The following is a 21833-nucleotide window of genomic DNA, read 5'->3' on the forward strand; positions in this document are numbered from 1 at the left end:
TACTGTTATAATAATTGTATCCTAATGAAAAATATCCATCTTAATATGTATATTTTAATTAGAATTTCAGCACCTCTTTTTTTAAAAGCTAAATCATCATTAGTGTGAGAACTGCCTATGTGTTTGTGTGGGAGTTTTGAGTGTGCTAGGTCTTGATTGGGGCTTTTGAATATGATGATGCCTACTGCAGCTAAAGTTTTATCATGAGGCTTACAGATTACATACAGAAAGTGCCTGCTCAGTAGATACTGTTCCCATCTGAAACACCTGTTTCAGCAACACTTGACTGTTAAGTGGACCAGACAGACTGGAAAGTGGGAGAATTTGGTGACAGAGCGGATTGGGTGAATGTTGAGAGTCTGCACACCAGGAGTCACTGCTGTAAAATGGTTCATCTCAAAAACGGAGCACAGGAGTTTGTCTAGATTTGACAAGGGGCCAAGTCTGAGTCCTAAAGATCTCCCAAGCAGAAGAGGTTAGGTGGGAATCTCAGACTGTTTAAGCAATAGAGTTGAGCCCCAGCTGTCTCAAATAGCCAGTGCTTGGAACTGACTGTACAACTGGTCCTGGGGCAGCAGCAGCTTAGCCTCGTGGCTTTTTTTTTTTTTTTTTTGCCACCCCCTCCCAGTATTTTTTTGTTATTCATTTGTTTATTTATTTATTCATTTATTTTTTTGGCCACACTGTGCAGCATGTAGAATCTTAGTACCCTGACCAGGAATCAAACCCATGCTCCTTGCAGTGGCAGCATGGAGTCTTACCCACTGGACCACCGGGAAAGTCCCCCACTCCAGTATTTTAAAACAAATTCCAGGCATAAGTTAATCTGAAAATATTTTAGTATTGTATATAAGTTATTAAAATGTTACTGTTGGTAACATGTTATTTTTAATTTGTGTTTAATTGGAGGATAATTGCTTTGTAATGTTGCATTGGTTTTAGCTGTACAACGAATGAATCAACTACAGGTATACATATAACCCCTCCTTCTTGAGCTTCACTCCTACCCCACTCCCATCATGGAAGTTTTACAAGCAGATTATTAATCTCCCACAGTTTCAGAAGACTATTTTCAGATTTAATCTGTATTTATACGCCTTACAAGATTTGAAAGTACAAAATAGTGTCCAAGGCTTTGCTGTCAAAATTGTTGACTATTGTAATCCTTTGTATTGAATCACATTTTAAGAAAAAACTTTAAGTTTATTATCTTTAGATATTCTGTATTTCTCCTGGTGTTTATAAAGAATCAGTCAAAAATATTCTATGAAATGGTCAAAGCAGCTGGGTTCCAAGAGAGATTAGGATTAATCCTCTTACATTTTTGATGGACAATAGAAAACCAGACATTTTATATTAATGGAAATCCTTGAAATTTGATGGATTGGTTTCCTGTATCCTCATAAAAAAGCTGAGTACATAGGTCTTTTTTCCTCTCTTCCTATTTTCAGTTTTACTGAGATAACTTTGTATGGTTTTCCTATGTTGTTAATGATTAATATGTAATTATATTCTTTGTATATCACTAACTCAATGGACATGAATTTGAGCAAGGTCTGGGAGATAGTGGAAGAAGAGGAGCCTGGTGTGCTGCAGTCCATGGGATTGTAAAGAATCAGACACAACTTGGTGACTGAACAACTTTTAAAAAATTTATTACAGTGTATTTTGAATTTTTGTGCATGTTGATATCCTTTTCTTTGTGGAAAAATTTTGACTAAGATTTTAAGTATCAAAAAATACTAAAAGGGACTTTTTGGTTAGTTTCAGTGGTATTTTTGAAGATGTGTTTAGGGAAAAAATTTACGTATTGGTAGCCAAAACACATAGGGGAGTACCTATTGCTAATTTTGGGGGGTAATCAAGGTACTAGTAATACTGTTGCCACAGAATCCATGTTCACTGAAGAATTGGAATGTACGTGGCAAAGCGGGGAGGAGAGACAACCTGATGCCAGAGTTAGTGTTAATCCATGTCAGGGATCACAGGACAGTGGTTCCCAACTCTGATAACAGGACCCTTTTACAGTCTTAAATTATTCAGCTCCCCACAACCTTTCTTTATATAGGTTTGATCAAGTATATAAAGAAATTTGGCTTCGTACATACATAAAGTTGGAAAAGAGAAATTTTAATAAACTCTTCAGATAACTGTGGATATTCTTTGTTACTACACTAAAACTCTGGAAGTAGTTAATTGTTCTCTCTCTCTCTTTTTGTTTTGGCCTCTCAGCTTGTGGGATCTTAATTCTCCAACCAGGGTTTGAACCTGGGCCCTTGGCAGTAAAAGCACTGAGTCCTAACCACTGGACTGCCAGGGAATTCCCTGGAAGTGGTTATCTCTTGAAAGTTAGTTGTAATGTGGAATTTAAAGCCACAACAGTGAACTTTTCATACTCAAGTTACGATTTTGTAACATCATCTGCTGGTTATTTGGAAAATATTGTTCCCTCAGTTGTATACATCTGGTAAATGTACACGCTTCATTATATGATGTTGGAGAATTGTGTATGTTAATATTCTGCTGATATCATCAGCAAAGTTCTTGAATAAGTAGAGAAGTTGTCAAGTTCACAATGGTGAGTACAAGGTTTTCCAATTTTGATTTCTGTTTGAAGGCTCAAATTTCATCATTAACAACACATTTCTTTCATTTTCCTTGAAGTGATAGACTCACTTCATTCATTTTCAAGAAAATGTATGCTAGATATCCAAGTCTGTGACTAGTTTAATTTATTACTGGAATAATTGAATTGATACAAATGCTTTTCCTTGAGACAGCTGTCATACTTTAGTGTACACACAGAAGTGCTTTGGATGTGCTTTCCATTTCTTTACACAGACTATTAAAAAGACATATACTCAAAGGTTAGGATTTTATAATATTCGTCATTTTTACTGTATTAAGGACATTTTCTAAGTGAAACTGGCTTTTTTTTCTTTCTGTTGAGTGTGTAGTAGTGATGAACGTAGCTTGGTACCACTACCTTGACTTATGCTAAGGCACTAGCAGTTTTAATTACCATTGCTTTTGCATCATCAGTGGGAACTAATGATAAAATCTTACCAACCTGAAGGTCAACATTTTCTCAGTGAAAATCAGTGAGGGAATGCATAAGGTTACTATATAGTAACTCCTTTGGGTTATATATTTTGTTTTGCTAGAGAAATGCAGCAGAACCCTCAATTGCTATTTTATTTGGATCCAAATTGGCATCCAGAAGTCTTAAAATGTGGAAGAATCTTAAATACATTTTTTAAAAATTGAGATATTATTGATTTATAGCATTATGTATGTAGGTTTTATTTTTTGTTTTGTTTTGTTTTGACCATGCCACATGTCTTGTAGGATCTTGGTTTCCCAACCAGGGATCGAACCAAGGCCCCTACAGTGGAAGCTCAGAGTCCTAACCACTGTACCACCAGGGCATTCCCTGTAGATATTTTTCTTGACTTTATAGAGAAATCAGAGATTTGACCTTATAGGTCACAGTTATCAGTGCTTTGGTCTTACAGAACAGTTCAGGAGTAGCTAATCGTTGGAGGACTCACAGATCTCAATTTCAGGACTTAATACAAAGCTGCAGTAATCAAAGCAATGTACTAATGTTTAAGGGCAGACATGTAACTCAGTGAAATAAAATTGAGAATCCAGAAATGAACCTTCACATTTACATCATTTCTTTTTTGACGTGGTGCCAAGACAGTGTGGGGACAGGAAATGAGTTTAGGGCCCTTCTTTCATACACAAACTTTACTCAAAATGAAGCATAAATGTAAATATAAGAGCTAAAACTATAAAACTTATATAGAAGAAAGTATAGTTATATCTTCGTGTCCTTGGGTTAGGCAAAGCCACCTTACATGTGACATCAAAAGCACAAGAAAAGGATTTGGACTTATTCAGAATAAAAAACTTTTGTGCTTCAAAGGACATCCATACAAAAGTGAAAGGAAAATCCATTGAACAGGAGAAAAAAATGCAAACCATATCTGATAAAGAGACTTTTACGTGTAAAAAAGAACTCTTACGCCTTAGTAATAAAGCAATAACCCAGAGTGGGAAAAGGATCTGAACACACACTTCCCCAAATAGGTATACAAATCATCAGAATCACGTGACTGGGAGCTCAGTCAAGATCATTGACCTTTGTGGAAATACAAATCAAAACTGCAGTGAGATACTTTGTACCCATTGGATGGCTATAATGAAGCTAAGTGTTGATCAGCATGTGGAGAAACTAGAACCCTCACATGTTACTTTTGGGAAAGAAATTTGTGAAATAGTGCAGGCACTTTAGAAAACAGTCTTGTGTTTCCTCAGAAAGTTAAATACAGAGTTACTGTATAACTAGCAATTCCTCACCTAGGTATATACTCAAGAGAAATATGCACACACAAAAACTTACTAATGTTTATAGCAGCATTATTCATAATAGCCAAAAAATGGAAACAACTCAAATGTCCAACAGTTGAATGGATACAATGTAGTATATCCACATAATGGAATATTACTTAGCAATAAAATGGAATGTGGTATTGATACATGATAAAACATATGAACCGTGAAAGAAGCCAGACACAAATGCCATGTATTATGAGTCCATTTATGTTACGTGTCCATAATAGACAAATCCTTAGGGACAAATGAGATTAGTGGTTGCTAGGACTGAGTGGAGGTGGATAATTATTGCTAATGGGTTTTGGCAGGGAGAGATAAAAATGTCCTAAAATTAGATTGTGATGGTTGTATAACTGAATACACTGAAAACCACTGATTTTACACTTAAAGTTGGTGAACTGTATATGAATTTTGTCTCAGAAAGCTGTTTAAAAAATAGAATAAGTAATGACTGTAAGGTTGCCAAGTATACATATACCTTAAACTTTGAATTTCCATTAGGAAAAAATTATATGTATCTTGGATATATTCCTATTGTACTTGCATGAAAAGAAAATGACCAAATTATCTACTCTGCCTTTCAGAAAGGAGAAGATGAGTATGCCAACGTTGATGCCATTGTTGTATCAGTGGGTGTTGATGAAGAAATTGTTTATGCCAAATCAACTGCCTTACAGGTGAGAAGTTTACAGCAGTGTTTAGCTCTGAGAGTCATTGAATCAGCTACTAATCAGTATAGTAGCCACTAGCCACATTAAAATTTCAGCTCCTCAGTCTCAAGTACTCTGTAGTGGCTATCAGAGGATGTGTAGAATAGTTCTTTCACAAAAAGTTCAGTGAACAGTACTGACTAATCTCATTTCATTGGAATCTATATCCAGGTTCTCACACTACAAGATTATTTTGAAGTTAATTCCAGATACTTTATTTCATATGTATAAATACATTGATTTTTTTGTATCTGTTCACACTGTTGTCTTTTCCCATAGACGTGGCTCTTTGGTTATGAACTAACTGATACTATCATGGTATTCTGTGATGACAAAATCATCTTTATGGCCAGCAAGAAAAAAGTGGAGTTCCTGAAACAGATTGCCAACACGAAGGGCAACGAGAACGCTAACGGGGCGCCTGCCATCACACTGCTTGTACGAGAAAAGGTCAGAATGAGCAGAATGCGTCATTAATAGGAAAGAGTGTTTAAAAGCGGTAAACAGAAAAGCCTTCTAGGAATTCAAAAATACAAGGGGAAGATTTTAGCTAACTGTCATTTGTTAGAAAGAAAGAAAAGAGTTCAATAATCCTATCAGTTTGCAGTAACACAAATGGGTAATGAAATTACTGTGAATACTAACTTTATCCATTCTTGAGGATACTTCTCTTAGTATCTTTTTTTTTATTATTATTATTTTTTTACTTTACAATATTGTATTGGTTTTGCCATACATCAACATGCATCTGCCACGGGTATACACGTGTTCCCCATCCTGAACCCCCCTCCCGCCTCCCTCCCTATACCATCCCTCTGGGTCATCCCAGTGCACCAGCCCCAAGCTTCCTGTATCCTGCATCTAACCTGGACTGGCAATTCGTTTCTTATATGATATTATACATGTTTCAATGCCATTCTCCCAAATCATCCCCCCTTCCCTCCCACAGAGTCCAAAAGACTGTTCTATACATCTATATCTCTTTTGCTTTCTCTTAGTATCTTAATTAGAATAAAAATCTTTAAATATCCTTAAGGAAAGGTATACCTCATTTCTGATTTTTATCAAATGTAATCTTTTTTTATTATATTGCCCACCTGACAAAGATTTCTTTTCAGAATGTTGTTCACCTTTGTATTTCAGTTTCTTAGCTTTTCCTGAAGTAAAGAATAGTCTTCTCAGCTTATGTGGCACTTCACTTAAGCATATAAATATATCAAAAGAAATTTTGTGTAACCTTTTGGTATACTACAGTCTTCCCTAAAGAAATAGGTAGGAAAAGGAGAGATAGAATTTGTTTCTTTCCATAGTTTAGAATATTCTCTACCTAGTACTAGTAGAACATAGATGTCTAATTCTTAAACTAAACCCCCTTTTATTCCCTGTGGCACTGACAGAATGAAAGTAACAAGAGCAGCTTTGACAAAATGATTGAAGCCATTAAAGAAAGCAAGAATGGCAAGAAGATTGGAGTGTTCAGCAAAGACAAATTTCCAGGAGAGTTCATGAAGAGCTGGAATGACTGCCTCAACAAAGAGGGCTTTGACAAAGTAAGAATATTCTGGAAACAAGCACATTGAGAGTTGAGAAGACAAAATTGTGAGGGGCTTTCACAACTGATAGTGCAGAGACTTTGTTTTGAGAAAGCTGTATATTCATTCACATTTCCATTTTCAGTTCCTGTGGCTGAGTAGTAAACCAGTTCACTTTTCAGTTAGGAGTGAGGCATTCAGGAGACAGTTCAGCTACTCCAGAGGGAAATTGAGGAAAATCTCTTGTCCAGAAAAGTTTTCTTTTCTGTCTGCCTCCTTCAGCCTTTATGGAAATCTCAAGAGAGGCATTTACATTTACACTTTAAACGATGTGTTAGTTCATTGCCTCTTAGAATACACCAATGACCTGGTAAAGAGTTCTTTCAGATGTTTATTCAATCCAAGAAGAGAATATTTAGATATTCTGCAAACTGCTGATGAATAGTTTGCTAAATAACCAGACATAGTCACTGATAATATTTGAACTGGGGGAGAGAGATTTCTTTATCAGTTCTGTGTCTGCATGTTAGGAACTGTTTATCCCTTTGACTGCAGATAGACATCAGTGCAGTTGTGGCCTATACCATTGCTGTAAAGGAGGATGGAGAGCTCAATCTAATGAAGAAAGCAGCTAGCATCACCTCTGAGGTCTTCAACAAATTCTTCAAGGAAAGAGTCATGGAAATAGTAGATGCAGATGAGGTAAATTGGGGGTGGGAGTGTCTTTTTACTGTTTTAATGAAGTCAGTCCATCCCATGCAGTGTTTTTTTAGGTTGTGTTCAGCTTCCTTTGGTAGTTAAGTTGGTGGTGCCAACTGTCTTTGAGAATAACTATAAACGTCCACTGTAGTTTCTGGAGCTTACCCAGTATGTCACTTGAGAATTCTTTGAATAGCTGCAAATTGCACATATTTCTCTAAATTTGCTTTTGTGTGTACACCAGTGTGTTATCTGGTGCATAAACCACTTCATAAGACTCCTTTGGCATCCTATATGATATCAGGACGTATGTTGTCTTCAAATGGTCATGTCCAAAAACCCAACACCCTTCTGCCACCCTATAGTAAATATTGTTTTATTTCTGGGTATTTTTATAGAAAGTTCGACACAGCAAACTGGCTGAGTCTGTGGAAAAGGCCATAGAAGAGAAAAAATACCTAGCTGGGGCAGACCCTTCTACTGTGGAAATGTGTTACCCTCCTATCATTCAGAGTGGTGGCAACTATAATCTCAAGTTCAGTGTGGTGAGGTGAGTATGAGAATTTCAAAACATAAAACAACCAGAGCACTTCAGCCTTTGGCCTGTTTTTTCTTAGACTCAACTCTGGGATTCAAAAAAATAGGAAGAAAAAAAATAACCATTCGCCTGCCTCCTGCATTATCTTTTTGTCTTATTCTATGTATAATTTAATTTTATTTCACATAGTTATTCATTTCTTACTTGAGTATTTGATTGTAAGCATTTTCCAGATGATTAAAAATAACAAGAAAAAAATGAAAAACATGTTTAAAAAATAAAAATCTTGCTAGATATATCATAATTATTCCCCTTCTAATTTTTAAAAATACCGTAAAGAATGCTATTCATCGGGGCTGGTGGAAAGGTGATGGCTTACCATCATACTGTTAGATTATAATGCATAAAATTCAGTTTAACTTTTGCATATTTGGGATACAACTTTCCAGAGCCTTTATAGACTGACTTGGTTTAAAAAAAAAAAAAAAAAGTTTAGGTCATTTTTTTCTGCTTCAGCTTTGGGATATAGCAGATCAAAATTGTGATTACAGATGTGTATGGTAGGTATGCTAAGGACTTCACAAGTTTGTGTAATGAGATGCTTTCTCCCTTTGGTCTCTAGTGACAAGAATCATATGCATTTTGGGGCCATTACCTGTGCCATGGGTATTCGCTTCAAATCTTACTGCTCCAACCTTGTTCGCACTTTGATGGTTGATCCTTCTCAGGAGGTTCAAGAAAATTACAACTTTTTGCTTCAGCTGCAAGAGGAGCTGCTAAAGGAACTAAGACATGGTAATGTGTGCCTTAGATAAGGTTTAGAAATTATGTAACAAAAATGTAGCATTCGTGGGACTGTTTATCCCTGAGGCTCTTGTACTGTAAATAGAATTAGATTTTACTAACCTCCAATCATCCTAGCATTTAGTTCTTCAATGTACTTTTCGTTTATGCAGGAATGGTTACTGTGGTTTTATATTGATGTTTACAGAAACCTCTCTGACTGGTTAGGACTCTGTGTTCAGATCTTCATAAAATACCATGCTCTTACTACTTTTCTTTAGAAAGTTCTGAGAAGTAGTATCTCTCCCAACAGACTATGTAATGTTAATCCTATATTGAATGAATACCAGGAATCTTAGTTTGAGAGCAGAGCTAATGGCAACCCTGCTAAGCAAGCTGCTGCTGCTAAGTCGCTTCAGTCGTGTCCAACTCTGTGCGACCCCATAGACAAGCAAACTACTGTCTACTTAAAAGGAGAGCATTTGGCACCTCTTTTGCCTTGAGACTCCTCACTCTCATTTAAATGGGACTTTTATGTTTGCCGCCTTTAAACAACTTTGTAAGCCCACTTAAAGTTTCCCAGAGCTTCCAGACACCATTCCCTCCTGATACCTCAGGTCAGTCTTGAGAAATCCAACTGGCAATCCATAGTCCTAGGTTGTTCATTGAGAATAAAAACTTCTCTGAGGCTACAGTATTTGAACTACTCTGGCTTGAAATACGTGTTCATATCCTAAACCTTGAAAAATTAAGTCCAGCATTCTTCCAACAGTAATTCACCCGTTCAGTAGTCTTGTTCTTCAAAATGTATAGTAAATTTAATGTAATGCCATTTATCAACTCTTAAATTATTTCACTGGGACCAGCTAGGGTTCCACAGTCCCCGTGGAGTGATTCTCAGTGTAATTAAAGAATGACTGGGTGGATTGTTTTTTAAAATGCACATTTCTAAGCCCTGCCAGCCCTGCAACTGTATTCCTTATTGTGTGTTTTGAGAAACCCTGCTTTAGGTGACTTAACAAGTGAAAATAGTGTTGATTTTAAAAATGTGATTTGTGGTTTTTTCCTGAAAGATACTTTAATGTCCCATCTGTCTTGTCATTAGGCGTGAAGATATGTGATGTATATAATGCTGTCATGGATGTGGTTAAAAAGCAGAAGCCAGAGCTGCTGAACAAAATTACCAAAAACCTAGGGTAAGATGCTGTGATATACATTGTCACTGTGTCAGTTTTCATGACTGGCAGTCATGGTGATTCAACCAATGTTTGTGGACTATTCAACATAACTGTGTGCCAGACACATTATGTTATCAGAGAATGTATGTAAGTTCATGGAGATGTTTTCAGACCAATGTTGTAGATGTTTTAGGCTTAAATTACAAATGTGAAGAGACATTATATACAATATTTCCTCTCTTAGAACAACTCAATTCATATTTGCAAAATAAGTACTCTGAGATATCCAGCTATTTAAATTCTTTTTTTTTTTTCTCCAGTGTTTCTCAAGTGTATTTGATGATTGAACCACCTAGATATATTACTAACATATTATAGAACCGAAGACATTTGAGAAACAAAAGCTCTAGGCAGGCTCCTTAGATGAAGCTAGTTGGGATTTATTGTTTATTTCTGGACTTCTGTGATGGACAAGAGGAAATACATTGACCTATACCGAGTTTTGGCCTTAAGAGACTTAGTAAATCCAGTTATCAACAATCTATTAGAAATTATCTCTTATTCCAGTTGTTAAACGTTCTTGGTAGTGTGCCCTTTAATAACTCATCAGTAGTGGCAAATTACTCAGCTTGTTTGCCTGCCTTACCTTGAAAATCAAAATAGGATATCGTGTACCTGACTCAGGTTAGAGGCCTTTTAGCCTATTGTTGAAGTTTCCTTCATTTCTTTTTTAGGTTTGGAATGGGCATTGAATTCCGTGAAGGTTCTTTAGTAATTAATAGTAAAAATCAGTACAAACTAAAGAAAGGTGAGTTTTACATGCATACATTAGAAAAATACCTTTTAAAATACTTTCCCTTAGTTTCATCTCCCTCTGTTCTGTATAAAATCACACTTCAAACTTTCACAGTCATTCACTGATTCCTGTTTTGCTGGTTTAGGGATGGTTTTCAGCATCAATTTGGGATTCTCAGATTTGACTAACAAGGAAGGGAAGAAACCAGAAGAGAAAACCTATGCCCTGTTCATTGGAGACACAGTGCTTGTGGATGAGGTATATATTGCTTCTTTCATGAATTGAATATTGAAGTGCATTTTTAACCCTATGGTTCCCCCTCCCTTTTTTTTTTAAATGAAAGTGTAGTTGATTTTTCCAGTAGTCATGTGTGGATGTGAGAGTTGGGCCATAACAAAGGCTGAGCGCTGAAGAATTGATGCTTTCAAACTGTGATATTCAAGATTCTTGAGAATCCCTTGGACTGCAAGTAGGTCAAACCAGTCAATTCTAAAGGAGATCAATCCTGAATATTCATTAGAAGGACTGATGCTGAAGCTCCAATACTTTGGCCACCTGATGCAAAGATCCAACTTACTGGAAAAGACCCTGATGCTGGGAAAGATTGAAGGCAGGAGGAGGAGGAGACAATAGAGGACAAGATGGTTGGATGGCATCACCAACTCAATGAATATGAGTTTGAGCAAGCTCTGGGAGATGGTGAAGGACAGGGAAACCTGGCGTGCTGCAGCCCATGGGGTCACAAAGAGTCAGACATGACTGAGGGACTGAGCAACAACAAATAGTTGATTTACAATATCATGTTAGTTTCAGGTGTATAGCAGAATGATTCAGTTTTTTATATTTATATATAAATTTTTTCATATTATTTTCCATTTTAAGTTATTAGAAGATAGTATAGTTCTGTGTGCTATATAGTAAATCCTTATTTACTGTTTATTGCTTATCTATGTTATGTGGTGTTTTTTCTTTTTATCATTTGTTAAATGCTAGCTAAGAGGAATTAAAGATGCCTATGAAAGTCTGACCTAGTACAGCCAGGAATACAGATTGTTTAAATAAACTCTATCACATTGTGGCTTGAACCTTGATTATGATACTGTCAGGAACTGATTCTATAACAGAGCTGATTTTTTTTCTTTTGTAATGGTTTTAACAGTTTACATACCATGCAATTAAAGTGTACAATTGTGACTTTTAGTATCTTTACAGTTAATGCAACTGTCACCATAGTCTAGTTTTAGAACATTTTTATCACCTCAGAAAGAAACACTGTGTCCATTAGCAGTCACTCCTCATTTCCCTCCCAGGCCTAGGCAGTGACTTTTCTTTTTCTAAGGATTTGCCTTTTCTGAGTATTTAGGGGTTTTTTGTGACTGGTTTCTTTAACTTAGCAGGAACTGATTTTTTTTTTTTTTTTTTTTTTTTTTTGCCACTTTATTTTTAAATAGAAGGATAATTGCTTTACAGAACTTTGTTGTTTTCTGTCAAACATCAACAAGCATCAGCCATAGGTACATCCGGTCCCCTCCCTCCCATCTGCTTCCCTGGCCCACCCTTCTATATTGTCACAGAGCCCCTGTTGATTCTTAATGGTAGTAAATATTTCAGTGTTCTTACATGAACACATTTATACATTAATTCATTGAATCCTTATAATAATTCTATGAAGTAGATACTCTTGTCCAAATATGTAGATAAAGCAACTGAGGCACAAAAAAGTATATGTACCTTGCCAGATGTCACAGAGCTAAGAGTGAGTGAGCCAGGTTTCAAATCAAGCCAGTATTCTTACTCATTATCCCATTGTTGCCTCCCAAATTGCAGTTCCTGATGTGCATTTGGGAAGATAACTGGTTTTATGTGTTGTCAAAGACTTGTTTAGTGCCATAAGATTCAAAGCATGGCCCAGCTAGGTACTGGGTTCGAAAGTGAAAGTATATCATTTAAATGCTCTTAGAGATGTCTCACTTGCTCTTTGTATTCCAGGATGGCCCAGCTACCGTTCTCACTTCTGTGAAGAAGAAAGTGAAGAACGTAGGGATTTTTCTAAAGGTAAGAAGAAGATAAAAATGAGTGGTGAAAAGTTTGCTACAATGAAAAAGTAAACAATAATGGCTAAAATAATTAAGACTTGAATTCCTGATGATGATTTTTCCCCCCCATAGAATGAGGATGAGGAAGAAGAGGAAGAGGAGAAAGATGAAGCTGAGGACCTGTTGGGAAGAGGTTCCAGAGCAGCTTTACTTACAGAAAGAACACGAGTAAGTTTACTGTTTGAAAACTACTTCGATTTCCTATTTGTCACGGTTCACAGGTCCTGATAACTTCAGTTTTCCCTTCTTTAGAATGAGATGACTGCAGAAGAGAAGCGAAGAGCCCATCAAAAAGAACTGGCAGCTCAACTCAACGAGGAAGCAAAGAGGCGATTAACTGAACAGAAAGGGGAACAGCAGATTCAGAAGTAAGAGTTTGCATGGAGTAGTGAGATTGTCTTAGGGTTATATGTGATTTGCAGAAATTTCTCAAGAACATTTTTTTATTCCCACTCCAGAGCTCGTAAATCTAATGTGTCCTATAAAAACCCATCTTTGATGCCTAAGGAACCACACATACGGGAAATGAAGATCTATATTGATAAAAAATACGAGACTGTAATAATGCCTGTGTTTGGCATTGCAACACCTTTTCACATTGCCACAATCAAGGTACTGACGTTGAATCAGGCTTCATTCGAATAATTCCTTAAAATAATTGTGCTTACCATAGATGGCTGTCCTGACTGCATGTCTCTGCTATTCTGTGCTCCTCCTGACTCTGCCTTTCCCATGTTCCTGACTCCCTGCCCCACTCCCTAATCTCCTGCTGTCATTTTCCTTCCTTTCCCGTTTGCGCTTTGGAGAAAATTTAAATGACCTAGTGTATAATCATACTTCGCTTGTTTCTCTTTGAACTTGAACTTTGTAACCTGTTGTCATAAACATGGCACCGGAAAAGAACTTTAGGAACTCAGTGATTCTTTTAGAAACACACATTGGTCATATAAAAAAGTAAGCTAAATATGTAGCTTATTAGTTTTAGAGTAAGGATTACAGGTTAGGTTTAGCTGTCAGTTTGTAACTACTAACTTAATTTTAGCATGTCTATAGCTACTTACCTTCATCTAGGAAAGAAATCTGTCTGGTTTCTTTGCTAATGCTTTTCATTTCTTTGAACAGAATATAAGTATGTCTGTGGAAGGAGATTATACTTACTTGCGAATCAACTTCTATTGCCCAGGCAGTGCTCTGGGCAGAAATGAGGGCAACATCTTTCCCAACCCAGAAGCTACTTTTGTCAAGGAAATGTGAGTTCTCAGGGAAACAACCACCCCCAAATCCCTGCTGGTCGGAGCAGTACCCTCAGAGACCCAGAGAGTGCTGTGTTCTCCCGCATCCTAGTGAATGGCGGCACCTTCCTCAGTGGTACTTGATTAGGAGGATCACCTTAATAACCTTGTACTGTTTTGAGGTTGGAACCTAATTTAAATCCTCATAAAGATATTTTATTCTCACTTGATATATTTGTTGATAAAATATCAGATGTGTGCTGCACTGGAGTCTGTTTATTCTTGAAGTGAAATAGGATCATTTGGGGAAGTTTATGCAGAATTTGAAATATAGGTATGACTCCCACACTCAGTGGATTAGCTATAACATCTGTTTAAGAGAGAGGAAGGATTTTTTCATCTTTCCAGACATTATTTCAGCACTCAGTGGTACCTTTTTCTCCTAAAAGGTATTAAGCCAGTTGTAAAACATAGTAATGGGTGTGGGTTACTTTGCATGATAAAGAAATTACATAGGTGCTCCCCCTTTTCTGTAGTACATACCGAGCTTCAAATATGAAGGCACCTGGAGAACAGACAGTTCCAGCCTTGAACCTTCAGAACGCTTTCCGAATTATAAAAGAAGTGCAGAAGCGTTACAAGACTCGGGAAGCGGAAGAGAAAGAGAAGGAGGTGAGCCGGAACAACGGCAAAGTGCCTTTGTGCCAAAGGACACATGAAGGTTTGGGGACATAGAAAGATCTGTGAGAATTCACGTTGATTTTCATTCTGCTTAGGGCATTGTGAAACAAGATTCACTGGTGATCAATCTAAACCGGAGTAATCCCAAACTGAAAGATCTGTACATTCGCCCAAACATTGCCCAAAAGAGGATGCAAGGCTCACTGGAGGCCCATGTCAATGGTATGAATGATCTCTCATGTGCCTGGGCTTTGTCTTTGGAGGCACATCTGTAGTAATGACAGACCAGATAACATAGTAGGAAGTGCTGGGAGGAGTCTACTTTGACATGAAAGGAAAGGAAAGAAGGAAAGGAAAGCTCCGTACCTTGCTGGCATTCCCTCTGACCCTATTCAGATCAGCCAGAAAAGATGCAATACCTTTTGGGCTAACCTGATGATGTACCTTCATACTTAGCTGCTTCCTCCATTCCCCCACCTAGGTTTTCGCTTCACGTCTGTCCGAGGAGACAAAGTGGATATTTTGTACAATAACATCAAGCATGCTTTATTCCAGCCATGTGATGGGGAAATGATTATTGTCTTGCACTTTCACCTCAAGGTATATCTTTATCAGCTAGCTGTGAGCTCTTGGGCAAGATCTTACTATCACAGTGTTTCTTTTAAAATAGTGATGAAAAATATCACCTGTCACATAAGATCATTAAGGGCACTGAATAAAATAATGCTTATAAAGCCCCCAGTGCCTGACATCTCAAAGATGCTAATCATGTTTGTTCCTTGGTGTGATACATAATGATCTCCAATACATATAGGTCTGTTCCACATTCGTGTTTCTGAAACAGAAAGTTTTTGCTTTAGACAATTATCAACATAATCTCCAAAGTCCATTCTAGTAAGTAGGAAAACTTTAAAAAATTTATACTCTTTTATATTCCCAAATGTCATTATGATGCCACCTGGAGTGGTTTAACTATTCTTACATAAATGCTATGATTTCTAGCATAGATATTTTAATATTTTCATGTTTTGTTGTTATTTTGCCTGTGTAGACTTCTTTGCGAAATAAGTCTTAAAATTTCTTGTTCTTTCTACTTTCGGTCTTTAGAATGCCATCATGTTTGGGAAGAAGCGGCATACAGATGTGCAGTTCTACACAGAAGTCGGGGAGATCACCACAGACTTGGGGAAACATCAGCATATGCATGACCGAGATGACCTCTATGCTGAGCAGGTGAAATCTGGTATTTTATTTATAGGGTAGGGAGGTAGGATTCAGGCTTCCATGGTGTCTCAGCAGTAAAGGAATCTCCTGCAGTGCAGGAGACACAGGAGATGTGAGTTCGATCCCTGGGTCAGGAAGATCCCCTGGAGAAGGGCATGGCAACCCACTCAGTATTCCTGCCTGGAGAATCCCATGGACAGAGGAGCTTAGAAGCAAAGAGTTGGACACGACTAAAGTGACTGAGCATGAGCTAGGACTCAGCCCAGATCTGAGCTCAATAATTGTCATATATTTTATAAACCACTCCAGAAACTATGTAGAACTTCTCAAGTATCTGCTGGGATGGTGTAGTATGTTGACTATGAATTAGACTTAATTCATAGGCATAACTCTACAATTAATTTTAGCAGCCTGTGATAAAATATCCATGTTAGTATCATAGTTAACAGAATTCAGGACTACAAAAGCACTTCATGGTTTTTGAAGGGATTACTGTTAATAAATAAAGTGATAACTATAGTTAATTTGTATTTCTTCTACAGATGGAAAGAGAAATGAGGCACAAACTGAAAACAGCCTTTAAAAATTTCATTGAAAAAGTAGAGGCTCTAACCAAGGAGGAACTGGAATTTGAAGTGCCTTTTAGGGACTTGGGGTAATGTGTCATCTTCTTTTTGGCCTTCAGAAAAATTAGTTATTCTTCCTTTAATAATAACTTAGCATAACATATCATGTTCTTTTTTCTATGGACATCCATTATCTCTTGGAAATGTTCAAGGGCTGGGTGAATAGCTAAGACTGAGAGCCTCCCTCTGGAAGTGCATTTCCAGCGAGTGTGCTGGAGTTTTGTTTGGAATGGGAAAGGAGAGAAGCCTGTTGGGACGGCAGCAGTTTCTCTTGCAGTGAACCCCACCTTATGTGAGTCTCTTATTGTCTTTCAGGTTTAATGGTGCTCCCTATAGGAGCACCTGCCTCCTTCAGCCTACTAGCAGTGCGCTGGTAAACGCTACAGAATGGGTGAGTGTTTCTGACCTCTTTTTAGGAAGAAAATTGTTAGAGAAAAGAAATCAAGAAGGTAGATGTTTTGAAAACTAAATCCTTATTATATCCTAGTATTTTAATTTTTTATATTTACTTACCTTGGGTATAAAAATTGAACAAATGATTCTTTAAAAGTCTCTTTAGTTTTTAGAGACAGTTGCTTTGCATAGTTTCCTTAAATGAATTCTCCCTGAGGGAGGCTTTCAATCTTGCAGATCCTTTGACACGGGCTTCTTGGTATGTTTTATCACTTTTAGTCTTTGCCCCCAAAAAACAAAAAAAAAAAACCAGTTTAGTTATCCTTTGTGTGGTAGTTTTTAGATCCTGAAAGCATTTGAAAATGCTAGTGTTTTGTGGGAAGTATTTTTATGAAAATAGTTCCTTTCTTCCCTGACAGCCACCTTTTGTGGTAACGTTGGATGAAGTGGAGCTGATTCACTTTGAGCGAGTCCAGTTTCACCTGAAGAACTTTGACATGGTGATCGTCTACAAGGACTACAGCAAGAAAGTGACAATGATCAATGCGATTCCTGTTGCCTCTCTTGACCCCATCAAGGAATGGTTAAAGTAAGTAAACCTGCCAGCAATCTCCTGTCCTACGAACACAGTTTTCTAGAATATGAATGTGGTATGTTATATGTAAAATCTGTTGGTATACTTAATGAAACTGCCTTTGGGTTGTTACCAACCAGGACTTGAAAATTTGGGATCTGTTAGACATAGAGCCACTTTTTCCTGAATACCCAACAGTAGTTCATACATGCATGTGAGTGAAGTCACTTCAGTCCTGTCCAACTCCTTGCAACCCATGTATTCAGCACATATCAAGCTTTGGAGCAGAGGCAGGGGGAGGAGAGCAAATGCACAGGGTTCAGTCAGTTCAGTTTAGTCGCTCAGTCGTGTCCGACTTTTTGCGACCCCATGGACTGCAGCACACCAGGCTTCCTTGTCCATCACCAACTCCCGGAGCTTGCTCAAATTCATGTCCATTAAGTCGGTGATGCCATCCAACCATCTCATCCCCTGTTGTCCCTTTCTGCCTTCAACCTTTCCCAGCATCAGAGTCTTTTCCAGTGAGTCAGTTCTTTGCATCAGGTGGCCAAAGTATTGGAGTTTCAGCTTCTGGATCAGTCGTTCCAATGAATATTCAGGGTTGATTTCCTTTAGGACGGACTGGTTGGATCTCCTTGCAGTCCAAGGGACTCTGAACAGTCTTTTCCAGCACCACAATTCAAAAGTATCAATTCTTTGGCACTCAGCTTGCTTTATAGTCCAACTCTCAACATCCATATGTGACTACTGGAAAAACCATAGCTTTGACTAGATGGACCTTTGTTGACAAAGTAATATCTCTGCTTTTTAATATGCTGTCTAGGTTGGTCATAGCTTGTCTTCCAAGGAGCAAGGAAGGATCTTTTAATTTCATGGCTGCAGTCACCACCTGCAGTGATTTTGGCATCCAAGAAAACAAAGTCTGTCTCTGTTTCCACTGTTTCCCCATCTATTTGCCATGAAGTGATGGGACCAGATGGCCATGATCTTAGTTTTCTGAATGTTGAGGGTTTTATTTATTTATTTTATTTTATTTTTAAACTTTACAATATTGTATTGGTTTTGCCAAATATCGAAATGAATCCACCACAGGTATACATGTGTTCCCCATCCTGAACCCTCCTCCCTCCTCCCTCCCCATACCATCCCTCTGGGTCGTCGCAATGCACCAGCCTCAAGCATCCAGTATTGTGCATCGAACCTGGACTGGTGACTCGTTTCATACATGATATTCTACATGTTTCAATGCCATTCTCCTGAATCTTCCCACCCTCTCTTTAAGCCAACTTTTTCACTCTCTTCTTTCACTTTCATCAAGAGGCTCTTTAGTTCTTCCTCAGTTTCTGCACTGGGTTAGAATAACTGAATTAAGGGCAAGATCTCTGGGCTCTCCTCCTAGCTCAAGAGTCTAAGTCTCTGCCTAAGACTGCCTTCTTTAAATGGAGAGTACTCAAAGTTCATATGATACAGAAGAGGCTGCATGTGACCTTGCATATGCTTAACTCTGTTGTTGATCAACTAAGTTTCAAATGAACTAGTATTAACTGAACAACCACTCTCTGCTTAAGTCATTGGCTGCCAAAGGGTGGCTTTAGCCCCTGCATTATCTTCACTGGCTGTGTGTTCATGCTAAGTCGCTTCAGTCATGTCTGACTCTGCAACCCTATGGACTATAGCCCACCAGGCCCCTCTGTTCATGGGATTGTCCAGGCAAGAATACTGGAGTGGGTTGCCATGCCCTCCTCCAGGGGATCATCCCAACCCAGGAATCGAACCCGTGTCTCTTAGGTCTCCTGCATTGGCGGGTGGATTCTTTACCGCTAGCGCCACTGAAAATCAGAGTCTGAGATCTTTTTTGACTACTTAATGGATGTATCAAATTTCTTACTAGTTCTCTGTTTTTATTAAAATATGAGATACAATACATATTTATTTTAGCTTTTACCTTTCACACACTTACACTTCAGCTAAAAGAATTCCTCATAGATATGCCAGAACCCCAATAAAAAGGGAGATGTCACTTCGTGGGAAAAGTGTGAGGTATGTGTGGCCATGAGTATAGTTTGCTCTGCCCTGCTTCCTCCTTCCAATTATCTGTAGGGGAAGGCACTGCAAATACAAAACTTCTCTTAAGAAACGGTTGAGAGAGCTTAAAAACAGCCTGTGAGAAAGATCCAACTTTATAGTTTCCATGAGGGTTTTCCTTGAAAACATTTGCAGGTAAGTAACATGGTATCAAAAATATTTATAGATTTATGTGACTCTTTTTGGCTGTGCTAGGTCTTCGTTACTGCACAGGTTTTTCTCTAGTTTCACAGAGTGGAGACTACTCTAGTTGAGGTGTGCGGCCTTCTCGTGGTGGCTTCTCTTACTCCGGAGCCCGCCTGGGCTTCAGTAGTTGGGCTCCTGTGCTCTAGAGTGCAGGCCCAGTAGTCGTAGTGCGTGGGCTTACTTGCTCCACAGCATGTGGGATCTTTCTTCCTGCATGAGGGACTGAACTTGTGTCTCCTGCATTGGCGGGCAGATTCTTTACCACTGAGCCACCAGGGAAGCCCCTGTATGATTTTTAAAATCCTCTTTATTGAGGTACAATTTACGTGTAATAAAATTCATCAATTTAAGTATATGATTTGATGAATTGTAACAAATGTATATAGTCTTGTATCTACCATCATAATGGGAATATGGAACATTTCCTTTACTCCCCAAAGTCCTCCTACCCTTTCAGAGTCAGTCCTCTCCCTTCAACCTTGTCACTGGTTTCTTTCACTGTACAGTTTGCTTCATCTAGAATTTCACATAAATGGAATTATACAAGTGTGTAGTGTTTTATATCTTGTTTTATCTTTCACTTGGCATACTGCTTTTGAAATTTACTCAAGTTGTTGTGCACATCATTAGCATACTCCTTTTTATTACAGAGGAGTTCCCCATTGTCTGGAGAGTCCCTGCTTTATTTATCCATCTACCAGTTAATAGACATTAAGATTGTTTCCCTTTGGGGACTCTTAGGAATAGCTGTTATAAACACTATGTACAGGTCTTTGTATGGACATACGTTTTCATTTCTCTTGGATAAAGACCTAAGAGTGGGATTGCTGTGTCATACGGTTTATGGTTAAGTATATGTTTAGCTTTATAAGAAACTACCAAATCCTTTGCCAGAGTGGCTGGAAAATGTGTAGTATGTGAGAATTGTAGTTGCTCCACATCCTCACCAACACTGGTGTTATCAGTCTTTTCATTATTGGCCATTGTGGTGGACAGCTTTCTCACTGTGGTTTCAGTTTGCATTTCCAAGATTACTGTTGATTTTGAGCATTTTTTCATAGGCTGTGTGTCATTCTATACTTTGATGAAGTATATTCATGTTTTTTGCCCATGTTAAGAATCAGATTGCTTTACTACTGAATTTTAAGAATTTTTTAGGCTAAATAAAGTCCCTCCTAAAACACATTTTGCATATATTTTCTTCCAGTAGTTTCTATGTCTTTTCATTTTCTTAAAATATCATTTGAAGATCAAAAGTGTAAATTTTCCATGAAAGATGTTTAATCAACTTTTTCTTTTGTAATTTCTGCTTTTTATGGCTTTATGTGGTAAATTTTGCCTAACCCAAAGTCATAAAACTTTTCTAGAGGTCCATAGGTTTAGGTCTTATATTTATGTCTGTGATCCATTTTGAGTTAATTTTTTTTTTACTGTGGTGTTAGGATGAAGGTTTGTACTTTGTGTATATGTAGCCAGTTATTCTAGTTATCATTTTTTGAAAACATTATTCCTTACCCATTGAATTACTTGGCATGTTTGTTTAAAAAAAGAATGTGTAGGAGAGGCTGTTTCTGGATGGTGTTTTCTGCTCCATTGGTTTGTGTGTGTTCTTACACTGATCCTGTAGTGAATACTGTAGCTTTATAATGAATCTTGAAATCAGGTAGTGTAAGTCCTCCCATTTTGTTCTTTTTCAAAGTTGGCTATTATTATTTTGACTATTCTACATAAATTCAACTTGTATCTTTCAACAAACTGGTTTATTTTGTCGAAGCTGTCAACTCTAGTATTTGTGCAATACTTTTACCCCTTTCGTTCCTAACATTAATAGTTTCCTCTTTTTGTTGGTCAGTCTAGAGGTTTATCAACTTTTATTGAATTTTATTCTCCATCGTTATGAAATGTCCTTTCTTTTTCTAGTAATAGTCCTTGTTTTGAAATCTACATAGTATGCTATTACTATAGACTTGTAGCTTTATTAATTTTTTACTTTGTATTAGGGTATAGCCATTTTACAATGTTGTAGTAGTTTCAGGTGAACAGCAAAGGGATTCAGCCATATATATACACACATGTATCCATTCAACCGCAGAACTCCC

The 21833-nt window shown here is 37.6% G+C and overlaps 1 protein-coding gene across 1 annotated transcript in view; it reads left to right on the forward strand.

The window, feature by feature from the left end:
* Nucleotides 1–21833, forward strand: part of SUPT16H (SPT16 homolog, facilitates chromatin remodeling subunit) — a 35298-nt gene that overhangs the window by 7904 nt on the left and 5561 nt on the right. The window contains exons 2-22 of the mRNA XM_019968398.2: nucleotides 4986–5078; nucleotides 5391–5561; nucleotides 6509–6661; nucleotides 7199–7345; nucleotides 7741–7892; nucleotides 8503–8675; nucleotides 9769–9859; nucleotides 10576–10649; nucleotides 10783–10895; nucleotides 12627–12692; nucleotides 12806–12901; nucleotides 12986–13101; nucleotides 13192–13345; nucleotides 13856–13983; nucleotides 14502–14637; nucleotides 14742–14868; nucleotides 15128–15246; nucleotides 15754–15879; nucleotides 16413–16525; nucleotides 16812–16887; nucleotides 17309–17478. Of these exons, the coding sequence (XP_019823957.1) occupies nucleotides 4986–5078; nucleotides 5391–5561; nucleotides 6509–6661; nucleotides 7199–7345; nucleotides 7741–7892; nucleotides 8503–8675; nucleotides 9769–9859; nucleotides 10576–10649; nucleotides 10783–10895; nucleotides 12627–12692; nucleotides 12806–12901; nucleotides 12986–13101; nucleotides 13192–13345; nucleotides 13856–13983; nucleotides 14502–14637; nucleotides 14742–14868; nucleotides 15128–15246; nucleotides 15754–15879; nucleotides 16413–16525; nucleotides 16812–16887; nucleotides 17309–17478 (2594 nt within the window). The remainder of the gene's footprint in view (nucleotides 1–4985; nucleotides 5079–5390; nucleotides 5562–6508; nucleotides 6662–7198; nucleotides 7346–7740; nucleotides 7893–8502; nucleotides 8676–9768; nucleotides 9860–10575; nucleotides 10650–10782; nucleotides 10896–12626; nucleotides 12693–12805; nucleotides 12902–12985; nucleotides 13102–13191; nucleotides 13346–13855; nucleotides 13984–14501; nucleotides 14638–14741; nucleotides 14869–15127; nucleotides 15247–15753; nucleotides 15880–16412; nucleotides 16526–16811; nucleotides 16888–17308; nucleotides 17479–21833) is intronic.

This window comes from Bos indicus, chromosome 10, assembly GCF_029378745.1.
Source record: "Bos indicus isolate NIAB-ARS_2022 breed Sahiwal x Tharparkar chromosome 10, NIAB-ARS_B.indTharparkar_mat_pri_1.0, whole genome shotgun sequence".
Taxonomy (NCBI): domain Eukaryota; kingdom Metazoa; phylum Chordata; class Mammalia; order Artiodactyla; family Bovidae; genus Bos; species Bos indicus.